The 18,750-nt window shown below is 37.4% G+C and overlaps 1 protein-coding gene across 1 annotated transcript in view; it reads left to right on the top strand.

Moving 5' to 3' along the window:
- Window positions 1-16,859, top strand: part of CROCC (ciliary rootlet coiled-coil, rootletin) — a 2,018,646-nt gene extending 2,001,787 nt beyond the window's left edge. Inside the window, exon 36 of the mRNA XM_044061829.1 lies at window positions 13,420-16,859. Within this exon, the coding sequence (XP_043917764.1) occupies window positions 13,420-13,506 (87 nt within the window). The 3' untranslated portion in view covers window positions 13,507-16,859. The remainder of the gene's footprint in view (window positions 1-13,419) is intronic.
- The last annotated feature ends 1,891 nt before the right edge of the window (window positions 16,860-18,750 follow it).

Raw genomic sequence — 18,750 nt, 5'->3', positions numbered from 1 at the left:
ACTCTTATCAGAGGTTCTCAACCCCCTCCAGACAAGAGACCCAGAGTGGAGGAAGATTCTCCCTCTTCTGATCAGGGATCCATTTTATCAGAGCATTCTGATGTAGAGGAACATTCTTACTCCCCTTTTGAGGATTCTGATGCAGAGCAGTCCATTCCTTCTGTATCCCCTCCTGAGGATTTTTCCTTTGGGGAAACCTTGCACACCTTGAGGGAACACTTCCATTGGGAAGGCCAAGACTTTTCAGATTCCAAGAAAAGACTTAGGGAATTTCTTTTGTTACCTCAACACAGACCTCTGGCGATACCCCCTGTTTTGGACATACTTGATGATGTTTATTCGGAGGCTTGCCTCAACCCGGATTCCCTGCCTCCTGCACCAGTCAAACCTGATAGGTACTACAGAGTACCTAATTCTCACCAATTTCTCTTCAAAAGCCATAATGCTGACCCCAAAACCATTTCACAAGGCCCCAAGGGTTTGAAGGCCTCCACTGCCAAGAATCCACTTCCTGCAGAAAGGGAGTCAAGATCTTTAGAAAGGTGGGGAAAAAAAGGTATATACCTCGGCCACCCTAGCCTGAGGGCCTTAAATTGTCAGTTTCATATGCTTAAATATCAACAGTTCCTGTTATCACAGTTAAGGAATAAAATGTCTCAACCTGAACAACCAGATTTGAAGGAGTTACAGGATATGATGCATAGTGCAGAGCAAGTGGGTAAACACACCTTATAATGTGGTTATGATGCCCTAAAGGCCTCAAGTAGAGCGGCTGCTACAGGATCAGTCATTCGCAGACATGACTGGCTTAGAGAACAAAACTTGCCGGATCATGTGAAAGCTAAACTTCTAGATGCTCCTTTACAAAAGGATGTGCTGTTTGGTACTAATGCTGAGGAGATATTATGGAAAATGGTAGAAAAAGCCAAGTCTATGCAAACTGTCAAAGCCTTTTTACAGGTCCAACCACCATGTTTTAGCAGAAATTGGCCTTCAAAAAACTGGTCCTTTCCAGCCACTGACAAGCCCCAAAGAGGTAGATACAGACGCACAAGGGGCAGAGGGCTATCACAAGGATCATATAGAGGCCGACAATGGCAAACTCCAGCACCAAGAGGTGGCGAGGACAGTGCCCAACAATACAGGAAGCAAACCCAATGACTCCCTCATTTCCATGCCAAGCACGTCTCAGCTGGCAGCACCTTTGGGAGGAAAACTAGCATTATTTGCAGACAATTGGCATATTGTCACAACAGACAAATGGATCCTGGACATTATAAACAGAGGTTACAAATTTCAATTTCACACTCTTCCAAAAATGAGAGGCTTGCCAAACCTGCCACAGAATCAAAGGGCAGAGGCACAGCTACAAATTTCAAAGCTCATAAGCATGAGAGCTATTCAAGAGGTACCGACTCACGAACAAGGTCAAGGGTTTTATTCAAGACTTTTTCTGGTACCAAAGAAAGGAACCGACTGGAGACCCATTTTGTACTTATCCATCCTAAACACATTTCTACTCGTACAAAAATTCAAGATGCTCACATTACAGCAACTTCTTCCCATGCTGGGCAAGGAGTTTTGGCTGGTAACATTGGACCTCAAGATGGCATACCTGCATGTCCCAATCAGACAAAGTTGCAGAAGATACCTCAGATTTCTTGCAGGTTCAATCCACTATCAATTCTCTGCATTGCCCTTTGGCTTATCTAGTGCGCCCAGAGTATTCACAAAGTGCCTGGCATCAGTGATTGCCTACTGCAGACTTCAAGGAATACAAATTTACCCTTATCTGGACGACTGCCTGATCCAAGCGGACAGCAAGCACATACTTCTGGAACATCTGGCATATGTGACACGGTTACTGCATTCTCTGGGATTCACAATCAACAAAGAGAAATCAAGGCTAACACCATCTCAGAAAATAACTTTCCTGGGTGCCAACTTGGACACAAACACCCAGATGGCCTACCTTACGCCAGAGAAACAGGGGCAACTATCTCAGTACTTCAAAATACTAGCAAAAAGTACCAGGCTTACTGCAAGGAAAATCCTGCAGGCTCTGGGATTCATGGCATCTTGCATTCTTTTAATCCCATGTGCAAAGCTGCATATGAGGAAACTTCAGTGGTACCTAAAAAACCTATGGTCTCAACACAGTCACAGATTGGAAACAATAATACCAATAATCCCATGTTTGCAGAAGGAATTTCTATGGTGGGCCCAAGCATGTCAAGCAAACACAGGCCTCCCATTCTGCAAGCCTCAAGCAAAGCAAGTAATCACAACAGACGCCTCAGATTACGTCTGGGGGGCGCACATGACGGACAGGTGCATCCAGGGCAAATGGTCCCAAAAGGAAAAGCACCTTCACATCAATCAAAAATAAATGCTAGCAGTAATAAATGCAATTACAGCTTTCAAGGACTTCCTGCATCCAGGAATATTACTAATAAGAGCAGACAATGCCACAGTAATGTGGTACATAAACAAACAAGGAGGAACACATTCATACCCCTTGTGCAGACTAGCCATGACTCTTTGGAACTTGGCTCTGGAATGGCAAATCGAACTTCAAGCACAATACCTGCCAGGATTGGAAAACATGCTGGCAGACAATTTAAGCAGAAATATGACAGATCCACACGAATGGAAGCTGCATCCTCAGGTGTTTACAGAAATAATCCAAGCGTGGGGGAGGCCAGACATAGATCTTTTTGCCTCCCACAGGAATCATCAATTGGAAAAGTTTTGTTTGAGGACCTTTCATCCAAAGGCCTGGAGAGTGGACGCCCTTTCATTCAGTTGGACAGCATGGACAGTTTACGCATTCCCACCTCTGCCTCTTCTGCCCAAGGTGCTTCTGAAAGCAAGAGCAGACAGACCGAAGATGATACTGATTGCTCCAGATTGGCCAAGGCTACACTGGTACCCACTGCTAAGGAGCCTAACACATACTCCTCCCTGGTCCCTGCCTCTAATGCCTCTTCTGCTGACTCAGCACAACTACAAAACTCTTCACAGTCAGCTGAAAACACTCAATCTCGCTGCATGGAAAATTCCTTAACACCACAACAGACCCTACTCTCCAAGGAGGTGTAGGCTGTCATTTTGGAGGCCAGAAGGCCATCTACTAGAAAAGCTTACTCCTAAAAATGGAAGCGGTTCTGTATTTGGAATGAGAAAAAAGGCCAGGACCCTAGAAAACTGAACTTGCCTCAGGTATTACAGTATCTAGCTGAGCTGCTGAACAGTGGACTTTCATTTTCTTCCATAAAAATCCATGCCTCAGCCATTTCTGCAGAATTCAACACGGATCCACCTTTATTTTCTCACCCACTCTTACGACAGTTCCTCAGAGGGGCTAAGAATATAAGGCCACCAAGGAAACAACCAATACCAGCCTGGGATCTTAATTACATACTAGAAAAATTAACATTGCCTCCCTTTGAACCAGCTCCTTCAACAGATTTGCAATATTTGTCCTGGAAAACCGCCTTCCTGCTGGCTATCACTTCAGCTCGGAGAGTTTCGGAACTACAGGCCCTCATGGCGGTGCAGCCCTTTCTCATTTTCCATCAGGACAGGGTTTCCCTTCGTACCAACCCATCATTTATGCCTAAAGTGGTATCCAGGGTAGCTTTAAATCAAGCCATACACCTCCCTACCTTTTACCCCAATCCTCAAAACAAAGGGGAAAGGCTGCTACACTCTTTAGACATCCATAGGCAGCTACGTTACTATTGGGACAGAACAAAGTCCTTCAGGAAATCAGAACAACTCTTTGTGTCCTATGCTGTAGGGGCTCAAGGGAAGCCAGTTTCCAAGCAGATTATTTCAAAGTGGATAGGCCACTGTATACGGTTTTGTTATTCCTATCATGGGAAATCTGTTCCTACAGGTATCAGATCACACTCCACCAGGGCCACAGCTACCTCTACAGCCTTCCTCAGAGGAGTTCCTACCAAAGATATTTTGGAGGCAGCCACTTGGAGTCCTGTACATACCTTCACAAAACACTACCACCTGCCCTTATATTCCAGAACAAGAGCAGGTTTTACCACTGCTGTTTTGCAGGGCATTCTGGCTCAACCCAGTTCCTCCTAGTACCTACCACCCTGTGCGTAGCTTTGGGACTCTACCCATCTGTGATTACTGCAGCTATATGCACGATGAACATAGTACAGTTTTGTACCTACCATAAATGTAGATGTTCGAGTGCTAATACAGCTGCAGTACAGGTTTCCCTCCCTCCTTCCCCACTTGGTAAAGGCATGGGGCCTGACAACCTCTTCATACAAAATGACTGGGTTATCCTTCTATGGTTTATTTGCTTGCTACCACTGATTTTGGATTATATTGCATTACTTGTATATCCATATAAGCATAATTTATGTATTGCCTTCCTTCTGGGGGCACCTGACATCTGGGGCAAGAAAGACTGAAGAACATGGCGTCGGCTGTGTCTTATATACTCTGGCCTCACTGACGTCAGAAGAGAAAGCGGCGACAACCCGCGGACCAAGACTTTGGAATTCGGCCGACCGAGGGACCGCCTGACGGCAGAAAACCCATCTGTGATTACTGCAACTGTATTAGCACTCGAACATCTACATTTATGGTAGGTACAAAACTGTACTTTATGGAATAATCTCCCTCCCCCACTCAGATCAATCAATAATCCTGCTTCCTTCAAAAAATCCCTCACTGTCTATGCCTCTGTACCCCACCTAACAAACCCAACACCTGAATTCCTTCTCTTACTATATTCACAGTTTAACTGTTGCAATTCACCAAGGATTTTTCTGTGTGTACACCACCATAATTTCCCAGCACATAACTTTCTTCCCAAACTTTACACAGTTTAACTATCACAAATAGTAGGACTCTTTTGTATGTAATTAATGCAATTACTATGTCCTTTTTTACTCAAATTCTTTTTATGGTAATGTAATTATAGCAAAGACAATGTCCTATTTTTTCTTTTCAAATTATCTTCTACTCATTATATGTATCAAAATTGTTTCTTTTACTTATGCATGTATTACTATTGAATTGTAATTATATAATTCTGTAGAGCTTTTCTCCCCGGGCCTCCACTGAAAATGGGCTCTTTTTGGCCCAGTGGACTTTCCCAGTCAACAAATGCAATAAATAATTGCAATAAATAAATAAATAAATAAAATATAGGTTTAAAGGCAAGTTCTCTTTAAGAGTGTAGTCATGTTACAGAGTTTATAAAAGCACCTTCACATGGTGATTTTAAAATGGATCTGAAGACGTTTGAAGGTTATATACTGCAAACGAAAGAGCTTATCCTTTGTATTTTTTAACAGTTTTTTAACAGAGTATTATTAAATTGCAGACAATTGTTGCCTTTATAAGGTTTTATCATTAAAATGCTGAATTTTGCTACACTTTGGTTTGTTTGTGTATTTAGTCCCTTATTAGCCACTTTTTATTTTTATTTACAGAATATTGTTCTCTAAATCTTTTCAAAGGGCTTTGAATGTCTTCTTAGCAGACAGTGCCTCATTTCTTTAGCTCAGTCACATGAAAGTGTCCGAGTCTGTCTTCTATGCTTGTTATAAATAACACTTGACCTGTATAGGGAGTACTTTAAAACTAAATTTCAAAATGCAATGCACCAGTTGCTGAAATTGCAGAGAGAAGCACTAAAACTACAACTCCCAAATAAACAACCAACCAAATAAATAAATAAATCCTGCTCTGGAGAACTTTGCCCCCTTTCCCTTTTAAGTATATCAACTCCCAGTTTGTAGCACCATAGATTGAATTATTGTGTAATGTGTAATCAAATTTTACTGTGGTACAATTTCAGTCTTCTATTCATTGCAGTTTCAGCAGTTATTTATTACTTATTTATTTATATTTGATTACCTGGGGTAGTGCACTGATCGCAATGGACTATTTGCAGGCACAGCCTGGATGAATAGATTCACATAAGAAATGAACAAAACATGTTTACAGATACAAGGATATGCTACAACATTTAGTTCAAAAAGCAGTTTACAAAAGCAAAAGGTGGATGGCAAAAATGTAATTATGCGTAGCAAAGCTTTTTGATAAGATGTAGCCATAATGACTGAGTGGCTTATGCTGCAGGGGTAGCAGCATCTCATTATATGGAGAGGTATGAAGATATTAAAGGAAGTAAGTGAGAATAGTTGCAAGAAAGGATACCATTGGAGGGGACTGAGAAAATGTGTGAGAGGCATGCACAGGGAAGAGGAGTAGAAAGGAGAAGTGTGAGAGAGATGCAAAGAGAAGAAGGAAGTAGGATGAATGAGAGGCAGTAAGTGAGGGGATGACAAGCTGAGATAATGAAAGATGAAACAGGAAGAAAGGGGTGTGAGAGAGCTGCACAGTTCATGCAACGTGAACATTCTTTCTGAATTTAAAATTATGTAATGCTTCTGAATATTTACTTAAGTCAGATATGGTCAAAGAAGAGTAGAAGTGATGGTTATAAATACTAGTCTAACAGTGGAAATCCTTTTTCCCAGTGACAGTGGAAACCTTCTTTCCCAGCTATATGGAGTACAGATGATAATTATGCCTTCTTTAAGGGGTAGAAGGGGCCTGTATAGTGATTGTCCTGATTAGGATTTCTTGTCTCTCAAAGAATGCCTTCATCTTTTAAAAATTCATGACTGTCACACCTCTAGCAACCTACTCACATCTTGCATTTCAGAGTATTTTCTGAAAAAATAAATTTAACAAGCATAACATAAACAAATGTAAATATATTGTTAACAATAAAAGCTATTAAAACTGAACAAACAAGAAGTATTCTTTGCAATAACAATACTCAGTACATTCATAGTCTTTTCATAAATACTAAGGCACACAAACCCAGAATTATATTTTTTGTTAAACTTCCAGTAATTGCCATCTTTTGGAAACTGTACTACCTAAAGATATATTATTAGAACAGTTTTGTTAAACAGACATAAGCTTTCACATATCAACAATAAATTATTCTTTTAGTGCATGTTTGAGATATCTACAGAAATAAAACATGCTTAATAGTATAATATAGCAATAACCCGCTGGGTGGTGGGTAATGTTGATTTACCCCCGGTTTTGGTGGTTTGGTCGCAAGCGACCAAAAACAACAAACCCAACAAAACCAGCATTACCCCAACACAGAAGTGGGTTATGTTATTATTATTAATAATATTAATAATTAGAAAAAAAAAATAATTATAATTTCTTAATATAATCTTTATGTATACTTTGCGCTGCTGCCTGGTGTTCTGGTGCAGGTTGTTCCGCTGGTACTCGGTACCTCAGATAACCAGCATGTACGAAGAAAAAGCAACGAAGTCAAAAGCAGAGGAGGCGTAATCTCGCTATGACCAAATTGGTTTAGTTTTTATTATTTAAATACATAGCGACATCCTTTTGCTTATTTTAAAGCGTCTCGCTATGTTAAACTCATTAACATAGTGAGACAGGTTTAAAAAGCAACGGAGATCGCAAGATCTCCGTTAAAGGAGTTTAACATGCGAGAAAAAAGCAACGGAGATCAAAAAGTCCGGACCTTTTCCGGTTGGGCTGGCCAATCGTGCGTGATTGTATAATTACCAATATAAATAACAATGAATATAAAGTAAAGGTGTGCAACTTTGAGCACAAATATCAAAGATAGTTTTTTTCAAGAATATCTAAGGTTTCACCTGATGTCATACAATGGTTTGTAAGTCACTTGTTTTTTAAGTATTAAAGTAGATATGGAAATATTGTTTATTTTCCTAATTACTAACAAACAACTAGCAATATCTCAGGTGTAATGTGATATAAGTGGACATTGACAATTAATTTTCCTGTCTTCCACATTGTGCCCCTCAATAAACAGGTATGGCTCTCAGTTCTGAAAATATAAACATAAAAATATTCATAAGTGGCAAACTAATGTATTAATTTCTCAACATAAGGACATCCTAGATTAACAGTCAATGTAATTTTGTTAACAAATCTGTGCATTAATACTACTTTTTATTAGCTGATAAGTCACTGGGTTAAAGAAGCTAGACCCCAAAAAAAGGTCTAGATGTCCTAAGGAGATATGGGTGTGAACTGGAAATATGCAAAAATGAAGTTATAAGCTTGAGTGAGTTAAGACTGCCACTATTATAGATGCCCAAAGTAGGACAAAGTGATAACATTGCAAGTGATTTGTCAAAACCTGTGACATAACCACTGGGTGTAACCAAGTAATGAAACATTTCATTTTATTAGTGCCTTACATAGTTTCTTGCCACAGCAGCAACATTTCATTCCTTGTTCAAAAAACACCTATAATGTATAAACAGCCAGACATATTGTGGTGCTACTCACTGAACAGATGGTTCAGAAAAAAACTGCAAAAGTACTACAGTTAACAACAACCCACTCTCTGCAAAATAATGTGTATTAGCTTGAATTATGTCAGGGACTGTTAAATGACAGGTCATATGACTGCTCACATTTAGATTAGTGGGAGAGCAGGCAGAAAACTTTGAATGGACCTGCCCTGAGCAAAATGGGAATGATGGCAACGTATTTAGGTGGAACTTTAGGAACTTTCCAGTTAAGAGCACTATTAGAATTATGTGCCCCTTTGGTTAAAATCTTGTTCCATATCTGTGGCATTTTAAGATGCAGTAGAAAACCTGTCATTTTAGATAGACTTTCATGGATTGAGATTATTTGTGTTGTTTTAAGTATGTTTTAACTTTATTTGTGATTTTTTTCTTGTTAAGTGCTCTTTTATAAAGCTGATGCAGTGTCTTATTTTTGAAAAGTTCTTTTTAAGCAAATTTTTACTTAATGTAATTTGATAAATCCAAGCATTCATATACAACTTAGTAAGCCTACCTTTCGTCCCACCACCCTTTCCTTTCCTTTGCAATGCCATGATAGAAGTAAACAAAGTTTGTTACTTTTTCTTCTTTTTAATTCTGATGTCATTCTAATCAAACACTGTTAGGTCTTAACATGAAAAAAAATGATAAAATGAGGGAGTTATCCCTCTTTTTATGTGTGTTCTTTGCTGGTATTTTAGTACAGTCGTATAATTCTAAAGGATCCTTAGGCCTCGCAACTTTCTTCCAAACTCTATGCAGTCCAGAACTCTTATAGTGGATGTAACTGTTTGGTGAGAAGGCTCCTAGTTCCTCAGGAAACGGTACCTTGTGTAGGCCATTACAACCGAGTATAATTGGTTATACAGAATTCCAGCATCATCTGTACTCTCAACTACTTTCTGTGTCACCATGACAAGGCCTCTGTTCTCCAGCAGGAGTCATTCTAGCAGAGAAGTTCCCAAACCCTCAATCAGTGATTGTGCTCATCAGGCACTTCATCCTAGCCTCCTAAATGACCTTTGCAGTGATCCTGGCCTGTTCATTAACCGGGGTCACTAGTAGTACAGAAAGTTTTTCTGATTGTTGAAAGGCCATCGCTGAGGCAAGATGCCTTCCTGTAGAGACTGCTATGTAGGGACCTCCAGAAAATATTGCATGGTACCTGGATGTGCAGAATATAAGAGCCTAATTGACTGAGATGTTCCCAGAGACCTGAAGTCAGTACAATTTGTATAAGTAACCATTTCTTAATTTACTTTAGCAGTTTCAAAGCTCTGAAGCAATATAATAAATATCTGTACAAGAATATGTACCATTTGGCAGATTTCAGTCCCAGAAAGTAACTTTTTTATTGCCCATTGTCCCATAATGTCATCATGAGTTTTACAAACTGGCAGTTCCATTCCCCTTTAGACATCAGAGAAGTGGTGGGAAATAGTACACTGCACTGATTAGCATTTTAACTTAGATCATTAGATCTTAACTAGGAGACATCATTTAAACTACTAGAGCATATGTTGTACTACAGATCTGTTACTGACTGCATGTATTCTGCATGCACAACAGAAATAATTAATCTGTTCATAAAGTGGTAAGTTATTAATGGGTGCTTAGTCTTAATATATTTAAGTAACACATGCTCTAGTTGACATGCATCTCTAGATAATATACTAAGACTGATTTAAAATTGGGAAAATGTCAACCAGAAGAAAAATAAATTTGCCATATACAAGTTGTCCAGGCTGTGATTCAAGACTGAGACAATAAAAACAAGAGGAAAGCAACAGCAGTAGAGGCTATGAGAATAGCTCATCTCAACATCCGTAGCATTAACAATAAACTTACTCAACTGCATGCCCTCTTACAGGTGCATGCATTTGATATCCTTTGCCTTACAGAACTTGAAAAATGACACTCCTACACTCATGACCTAGAAACCACCTGGACCTGATATAACATCCTAAGATGTGACCGTACCCTACCAAGAAGAATGGAGGTGTAGCTATCTTATACAAATCTTCTAACTTCTAATTTGCTTTTAATGTGTTACTTGCAATCTCCCATACCAATAAACTAATACTTTAACAAATCTAATATAAATAATATAATAATATCTAATAATAATCTCTGCAAATTCTTCCCTATTCTTTATAAACCCTCCACCCTACACTTCCACCTTACTACTCAACTACATCAAGAAACTATTGTACTCTCTAATTGTAACTCTACACTGGACTACTTGTAACTCTCCTCAACCCTAATCCTACATAAATCTTTCACAACACACCCCAAAAGAACTTAGTAAAACAATAATCCACAAACCTAGTAATAAAGAAACCTACCCTGAAACTACTTCTACTGACCTATAAAGATGATCACCTGGAGTTACTCCCCTATAACCCATAGTACTCCTACAAACATAACACATTAAAAACACATTACCAACATTAATAAACACATTAACAGATCGCTCCTCAAAAAAGGCTTTATAAAGAAGACCTCTTGAAAAAAACACTTACTTGTGTAACCTCTTACTTTTCTTAAAAAACTCTATCTATCTGACCTTTTAATACCACAAGTCCTAGGCAATACTAAGCCTAGATCTAATTCAAACTTCCGACAAAATTAACCCTGGAACAAAATCTAAAATGTCAAACAAAGAGAGGAATAAAACTAATGCCTAAAACAAAAGCTTAGCAAAGAGCCACTAAAGAAAGGCTGCCACCTAGACAATTAAGAAAAACTACTAGCTCAACCAGAAATGACAAATCTTTCTAACAAGAGAAAAACTATCTCATTAATAAACTAAAAGAACCAGGACATAATAAACAAGTTCCACTCCAGGCTACAATAACCACCATCACATCTTGCATACCATAACTAATCCAGCATCTTCAGTTCCCCATAATAACCTTTTGCAAATAGCAATAATAGAAATAATTACTTCATGTCTTTAGTAACCATTCTTGCATAAATATGCTTTATCCCTTTATACAGTAACCTGCCTAAACAATATAATAAACTCCTACAAGCACAAGCCACTTTCCTTCTTAAAACTCCTTTATCACCACCCTTCTCTATACCCTCCCAAAAAGCATTCAAACCTTTATCCAACTCTTCAGTATACCCAATATCCATATCTATCCACATAACAATCGTCCCATATATATCCCATCCAGCCAAATATACCCCATATCCATAAGCCCCCCATATACAAGTATACCCGTATGACCAATCCACTGATGCCAAAATAATGGAAAAAATGCATTTTCCTCCAAACTAACAAAATGATATCAAATCCTCACACACTCTGCTCAACAACAACTTATCAACATACTTCTTAACAATACTTCATACCTCTTTTAGTGACTGCATTAACATAATACCAATATCAATTTATTATGCTCAGCATTAGCAGAATAAATAATCAAGCCTCTTTTACATGGTTAACCATAATTACTAATCAATGTCCTGAAAAGCAATAATTATTAATCCACAAGCAATACTCTGGTTTACATCCTATCAATAATAAATGTTATGCTATCCTTTAACAATCATACAAGCAATCCTATGTAACATTGGAGTAATCTCATAGCTCTCAAGACTCCCTCTTCTAAATCATCTCCCTTCCTGGTAAATCTATTCTCCTCTCCTCTATATCTAATTCTCTTGTATTGATATCCTAATTCTCTCTCCTCTGCTGCATGATACTTAATCTCTTCAGACCAGTACTAACAGCTGCTTTTTCATAGGTTTTCTCATTCTTTTCCTCATCCTACCTCCTCCTTAACCTAAACTCAAATCTTCACCTTCTCCCTGCACCCAATCAAACCACCCATTTTTACTCCTCTAAAAATTAAAACAAAATCCACTACTAAATTATCCCAAACCACTACACTACTATTTCACAATAACCTCAGATTTGGCACCACTATACCCGATAATCACATCCTTTGCCTACATATCAACAATACTATACAGACTGTCAATAAAGAAACAATGGAAATAACATAGAATCAAATCCAAACTCACCAAACTAAACTACCTACTACCTTCAAAACCTCAATTCTACCAAATACTATAATCTACTCAAAACACAATCAATCACCTAAAAACACTCTATTCTATGCTTAAAACATACTTCAATAACACTCACACACCTATACCACAAACCAGCTGTTAGAACACTCAGATGGTCAGAATTACAAAACCATCTACTGCATCACACATCATAACCTACATAATAGAAACGATTTATTACAAGGAAATCTACATCTCCAAACCTGAATTATCATAACATAATCTTGCAACATATAATAACCTTCTACTGTCAAAACAAAATCAATCTTCAAAAAAATTGCCAAGTCAATCTTTAAATAAATGCCACACTAAATCTGGAACAATCTTCTAGTACACATACAACTCTCATCCCATTCCACATCAATCTCATCTCAAAGAACCTCTGAAATTTCATTGGCTTTGTCCCTGTTTCTAAACAAGATAAACTACTATTTCACATCAATTCAGGACTAACATCTATCCTATTTCTTTTAATTACTACAACTTTACCTTCCTCAAAGACACTAAAATTTTCTATACTTTATTCTTCCATCCTTCTCTTCCACTCTCTCTCTCTCTCTCTCTCTCACTTTTTAATCTCTTTTTTTCATCACTTTTCAGACCCTTCTTGAACCATGTTTTAAACAATATTTTTCCTGACTCAACTGTATTTTCCTACTACTGAACAATTTTCTTAAACTTATTCACTTTGTATTTTTTCATATTTTTTTTAATTTTGATAAATCTTGTTTTTTTTTTTGTAATTTACTAATACTTGGGCTCTTTCTGAACTTTCTTGTTTATTAATACTTCCTAGTTTAATGAACAATTTCTACTGAAAAAATAAAAATAAAAAAATAAAATAAAATCTCCAAAACAAATAAAATAAGAATGTCAGAACAACATACAGCAGAGTCTTATTTCTGTTCTAATTTTTAGTTTTTTGTCATCAAGACTTTTTTCTACAGTGTTTTTTGTTTCCCTTCAGGTCTCAACTTTGAAGGATCAGCTGCAACAGGAAATGCGCAGACGGCAGCCTCACTTTCCACACTCCTCCATCCTCTCTGGGAACTAATAAATATGGGCTGCTTCATCGTACTGTGTGCAGAGCAATAACAGTGTTTTATCTTGTGTACAGATGGTCTGGTGTCGCAGATGTTGACAGTGTGCTGCTGAGTTTCAGACTGATGAAATGATGAAAAAAAAACAGCTCTGTATTTTAGGACGTTTGGATGGGTCTTAGTTAAGAGAAGTACTGTAGATGACTAATGTGAAGCATCAGTATATTGTGAGAAGTTTGCACACCTAAATCGTTGCTTACTTTATCTCTTTAAAGAGAAATAAGCACAAAATTACATTACTGAAAAAAATGACTCCATTAAGTGTGTTCCTCTTCCAGCATTGTCCCACACACTTTTTTATTTTTATTTTTTTTACCTCCGCAGTATAGATAGTGCACAAAAAGGTGAATCAGAAGTTTAAAATGGTTGCATATATTTATATCTGCTTTTGCAGTGTATTTTATCTTACCTGCTCACCTTGGTAGCAGTCGAAGATGGGATTCCTACTGCATATTTTAAGATAAATTCCATTTGTAGTAGCTGTGTGTGTAATTCAGTTAGCATTTTTCTTAGCATTTTAGAATCAGTGGGCATGATTTACTAATGCTTCCTAAACATCCTGGGTAATCTTGTGGCTATTTTATTTACATTTCTTAAGATTAGGACAGAAAATATACGTGCATTTTTACCTTTTCTGTAGTACTGATGCACACCGCTTGGTCTCTAGCACTGGAGTTTTGCTCATGTATTGCTGTCTGTACAGCAAGTGCATGGTGCTTTGTATAGTTGCAGAATATTATGGAAAACCTTCAGTATTGCTCTGCATCTGCTGTATAGTATACTCGTGAGCAGTTTCCAGCTACACCAAGGAACCGTACTTTATTCTCAAGCCCTGTGAGCACTTTATTTAAATGCAATCTAAAGAACAGTGAAGGTTATGAAATTAGGTAATGTTGTTTGTTACCTGAATTATAATTCTTTTCCAGTATGTGGTCATGTTTGAATGCTGTTTTTACTGTTGGCTAGTATTTTGACTTTAATGGGATCTACTCCCATTCTACAAGAGATCAAAAAGGCATACAGGATATGCTGTTTTATGTCTAGTGTGTGATATTCCAGTTAGAATATTTTTCTACATGATTTTAACAAGGGTTTTTTATAATTGTCATATACTGGTTTATTAAACAAAGTTGTAGTTATTATGCCAAGTTTTCTAAAGGGAAACATTTCATATACCCATGGGAATTAAAAACACTGTGACTATTTTACCACTTGTTGAGGTGACCAAACTTACCGCTTGTATATGGCAGCTATGTAATGTAAATTACTTTATGAAGAATTTGGGGCCAGAACTGGATTTCTTCTGAGCATTTGCCAGAATACTCATTTCTGTAAAACATGCTTTGATCGTGCTACCAGCACACAAAACATGGTTGGTATTGCCAGGGCACAGCAGAGGGGAAGGTTTAATTTGATACTGTTCTTTACTGTTAAGTATGTTAGTACTGAGTTGTGTTCCTTATTTAAAAATGAATTTCCAACTGAGGTTTTTGATTTATTTATAGGTCATAGTCCAGTACTTTTGGCAATAGCCTCAATATTGAAACACAGCAGTTAAGTAAACTTTAAAGTTTCAGTATATGTGCTGCAGAAACTGTATTTAGTGAGGAACAGCTGGCTGGAGTGCTGAGGGAATTCTGGACTATAGCATTCTCTTTATCTGGCATTTATTTCATCAAATTAAATGAAAAAAAAATAATAGCAGTTATTTTAACCTTCTGTGATAGCTCCGTCAGTATTGAAAGGACCACTTTAGCGAGAAAATGAAAAATGTATGTTTTTTATGTCATATATTGAGCTTCTTTAAAATACTAATGTGTGTGTGTCACTGTAAGTGGTTAACATTAGTTTACAAAGCTGTTCTTCCTCAGTGTTGCATTACTATTTTATTTTTCAGCTAAGACTTGTTCTTCCCACATTGCACTCTGTGTTCCCCAAATGTATCATACTATTTGCATTCCTAATCCTTTGATTTCTTCTTTTATTCAGTCAGAATAGAAGAACTCTGAATTACTGTTTCTTTGAGAATCTCTGCACTTACTGTCGAGGTGCATTTGTCAATTATTCCCTCGATTTCTGTTCTTTTCCATCTCTTAAACTGACTTATGCAACCCTTTTCTCATTTCAGCTACTGAAAGTGACCAAATTAGTTAATTTTATGAAGAGTAACCTTCTTTGCTATAGAACTTCTCTATTTGCTCATTTTGTCAGCCAAATGTGTAAGATGTCTTATGATTAACATCTCAACACATTAACAGAGCTGGCTTGTTTTCTAAGAATGTGCTGTCTGTATATCCTGGAGTGGTTTCTTTGTTGTTTGAGTCAGCAAAAATGTGGGAAAGACTACATCATCAGATATTCACATTAGTTTTATGACCCTTAATAGAAAGAATGAAGGCAGTGTTGCAAACACCTTGCTGTGCAGGTGTTCACTGGGCCTGAAGTTCAAAATGTTAGTGTTGATATTATGCAGTAGCTAGTGAGGCAGTTTCTTATAAAAATACCACAAGATTTTGCAAATATGCACTGAGGGAACTGTAACAAAAGTGAAATCCAAAACAAAAGGAGAAACCGCTAAGTCCTGTTTTATTTATATAAGACAATATAATAACCATTTAGTAAGGAGGAAGCTATATTTGGGATGAAGAAAAGTTTTGCTTAGCATTGTTTTTCTTTAAAGAGACAGACATTAAGAAGTCACAACTTGAAGTATCACTTTGTGCTAAAAAAGATACCCGTGTTTGTCACTCCATTTACAGAATGCCATAAGTAATATAAAATTAGAAGCATATAGCTCACAAGAGACACGGTTAATTTTCAGAATCTGCAACTCCAGTAACAGTTCGTGCCACATCCCTAGTCTGTCATATATAATACCCAGGTGCTAGTCAGTCCTGAGTCACGATTGGCATAAATGCATAGTCCTGCCTTTGGGTTTTTCATTCAGTCACTTTTGCAGCATATTAAAGATGAATGTCGTGCCCTTTTCCAAATACTTTTAACATTTTCTTCTAGCCAGCCTGTGTTTTTATTTTATATTTTTAATTCTACTGTTTTTAGTTCACTTGCATGTGGTAGACAATGTGAATTACTGCTCCTGAAAAATACATTGAAAGCCAGCTGATAGGAATGACCCTGAAATTCAGCCCAACAGTATGGAGCAGGGGTTCAGCTTCTGTTGATACTGTTACCAAGCTTTGTATTGATGGTGCACACTGCATTGCAAGTTACAGACGTAAGAAGACGAAATTACTTTTTGTTGTTGATGGCATATCTGAAAGGGAAATTTCAGTGCCACCTGGCTTACTGCCTGAAGTCAACTCTTTATATATATATATATATATATATATCAAGTACAGCAGTTACAAACAAAAATGAGTTACACTAAGGAGTGATAACCATCTTCCTTTTCAGTTTTAGGTCATACTGAGGTGTCATATTGCGTCTATATCATATGTTCGAAGTTTTATTACTTCGAACATCATAAACTCGAATTTAAATGTTCAAAGTTATAAAACTTCAAACATATGTATGAAAAAAAAATCAAAGCAAACTGCACCCCTCACACCCCCACTCTTTAAATATACCAACTCCGAGACCCCACTACAGTGCAGTAAAGAGAAATCTTACTTTACCGCACTGTAGTGCGGTCTCGGAGTTGGTATATTTAAAGTGTGTGGGATGTGGAGGGTGCATATCCCCATGTGGGGGGTGCAGGGGAGGCTTGCCCCCCTGCTTACAGCAGTCAGGTAAGTTCCCTTTCTTATTTTTTTTTTTTTTATCATATGTTCGATGCTTGAAACTTTGAACATTTAATTTCGATTAATTAACGTTCGATGTTTTCAAACATCGAACATATGATATAGACCCCTCATATCCCTGTCAATCCCATGGGAGTGTCACTCCCATTAAAGAGCCATGAACATTTCAATAAACCCTGAAAACAATCCATTAAATTAAATACACTATTTTCCCCAGCTACATTCTGCATTTTAAAGACATGGAGAGTGCCCCTGTCTCCTGATGTCATGATTGCTGTCACAGTGATACGTTACTTAAGGTCTTGCAGTTATATTTTAACATATTGTAATCAGTCACAATTATGCTATTATAACACCATTAGACTCCAGGTAAAGCAGTGGCATTAAAACATTACCACATGCTAAATACGTAAAAGCAGTATTTGCTAAATCTGTTATCACTCATGTATTTGAAATACTGTGTTAGAGGTTGGTCAACCCACTTGGGTACTTTTTCTATGGTGATCCAAAGAGCTAAGTGCTACATTACTGATATTATAAAAAATAAATAAATTGTGTGTTTGTGTGTGTGTGTGTGTGTGTGTGTGTGTGTGTGTGTGTGTGTGTGTGTGTGTAAAATAAATATATATATATATATATATATATATATATATATATATATATATATATAGTTTGTGTCTTTCGGCTTTTTCCTGGTTAGGGGTCGCCACAACGGAACTCCGGTCTGCTAATGATTGGCAGTAGATTTTTACGTACCGAATTGCCGGCCCTGACGCACAACCTTCAACGAAGGTACGCCCATTCACGCATGTCTCCATATAGAAGACGCTCTAGCTGAGAATCAAACAGGACAACGTCTTACTGTGAGGCGACAACGCCACCAATTTTTTTTTTATTTTTACTGGGTAAGTTGACTAGTCTGCAGGGCCCCTTTTTCAGTCACAAGCTAAATCAAAGTGTAACACATTTAAGTATCATGCCAAAATGCAAACAATTTATCAAGTACTTCTAAACAAGGAAATATATACGCACAGACACATGCACCATTACATTAAGTAAGCAAGCATATTACATTCAGAGTTAGTAAATGGTGTAAACATGGCAATAACAATAAGAATAAGGAAAATGACCATGCAGCATTGTTAATACTAGAAAGTATGATATGGGATCGCCATAAAAGTTAGTTTATATTATACTATTGTACATACAAAATTAGGAAAATGGAGAATGGAATGTGGAGCATTAGGAAGATAATATGCTAGGATATCAAGGCGCAGTATAACAAAATTACATTATTTTGCAGAGTGTAAAAAAGTAGTGCAGTCTTTGGATTAGACATTAAGTATAGATTGTTGTTAGAGATGTTCAGTGTAGAGAAGGGGAGGTGAGGTATAATAAAGCCAGAAGATTGAGTGACTAGATAGTAGAATACAGTAA

This window comes from Protopterus annectens, chromosome 2.part0, assembly GCF_019279795.1.
Source record: "Protopterus annectens isolate FY-2018-M chromosome 2.part0, PAN1.0, whole genome shotgun sequence".
Classification (NCBI taxonomy): domain Eukaryota; kingdom Metazoa; phylum Chordata; order Ceratodontiformes; family Protopteridae; genus Protopterus; species Protopterus annectens.
This window is presented reverse-complemented; position numbering and strand designations above follow the sequence as displayed.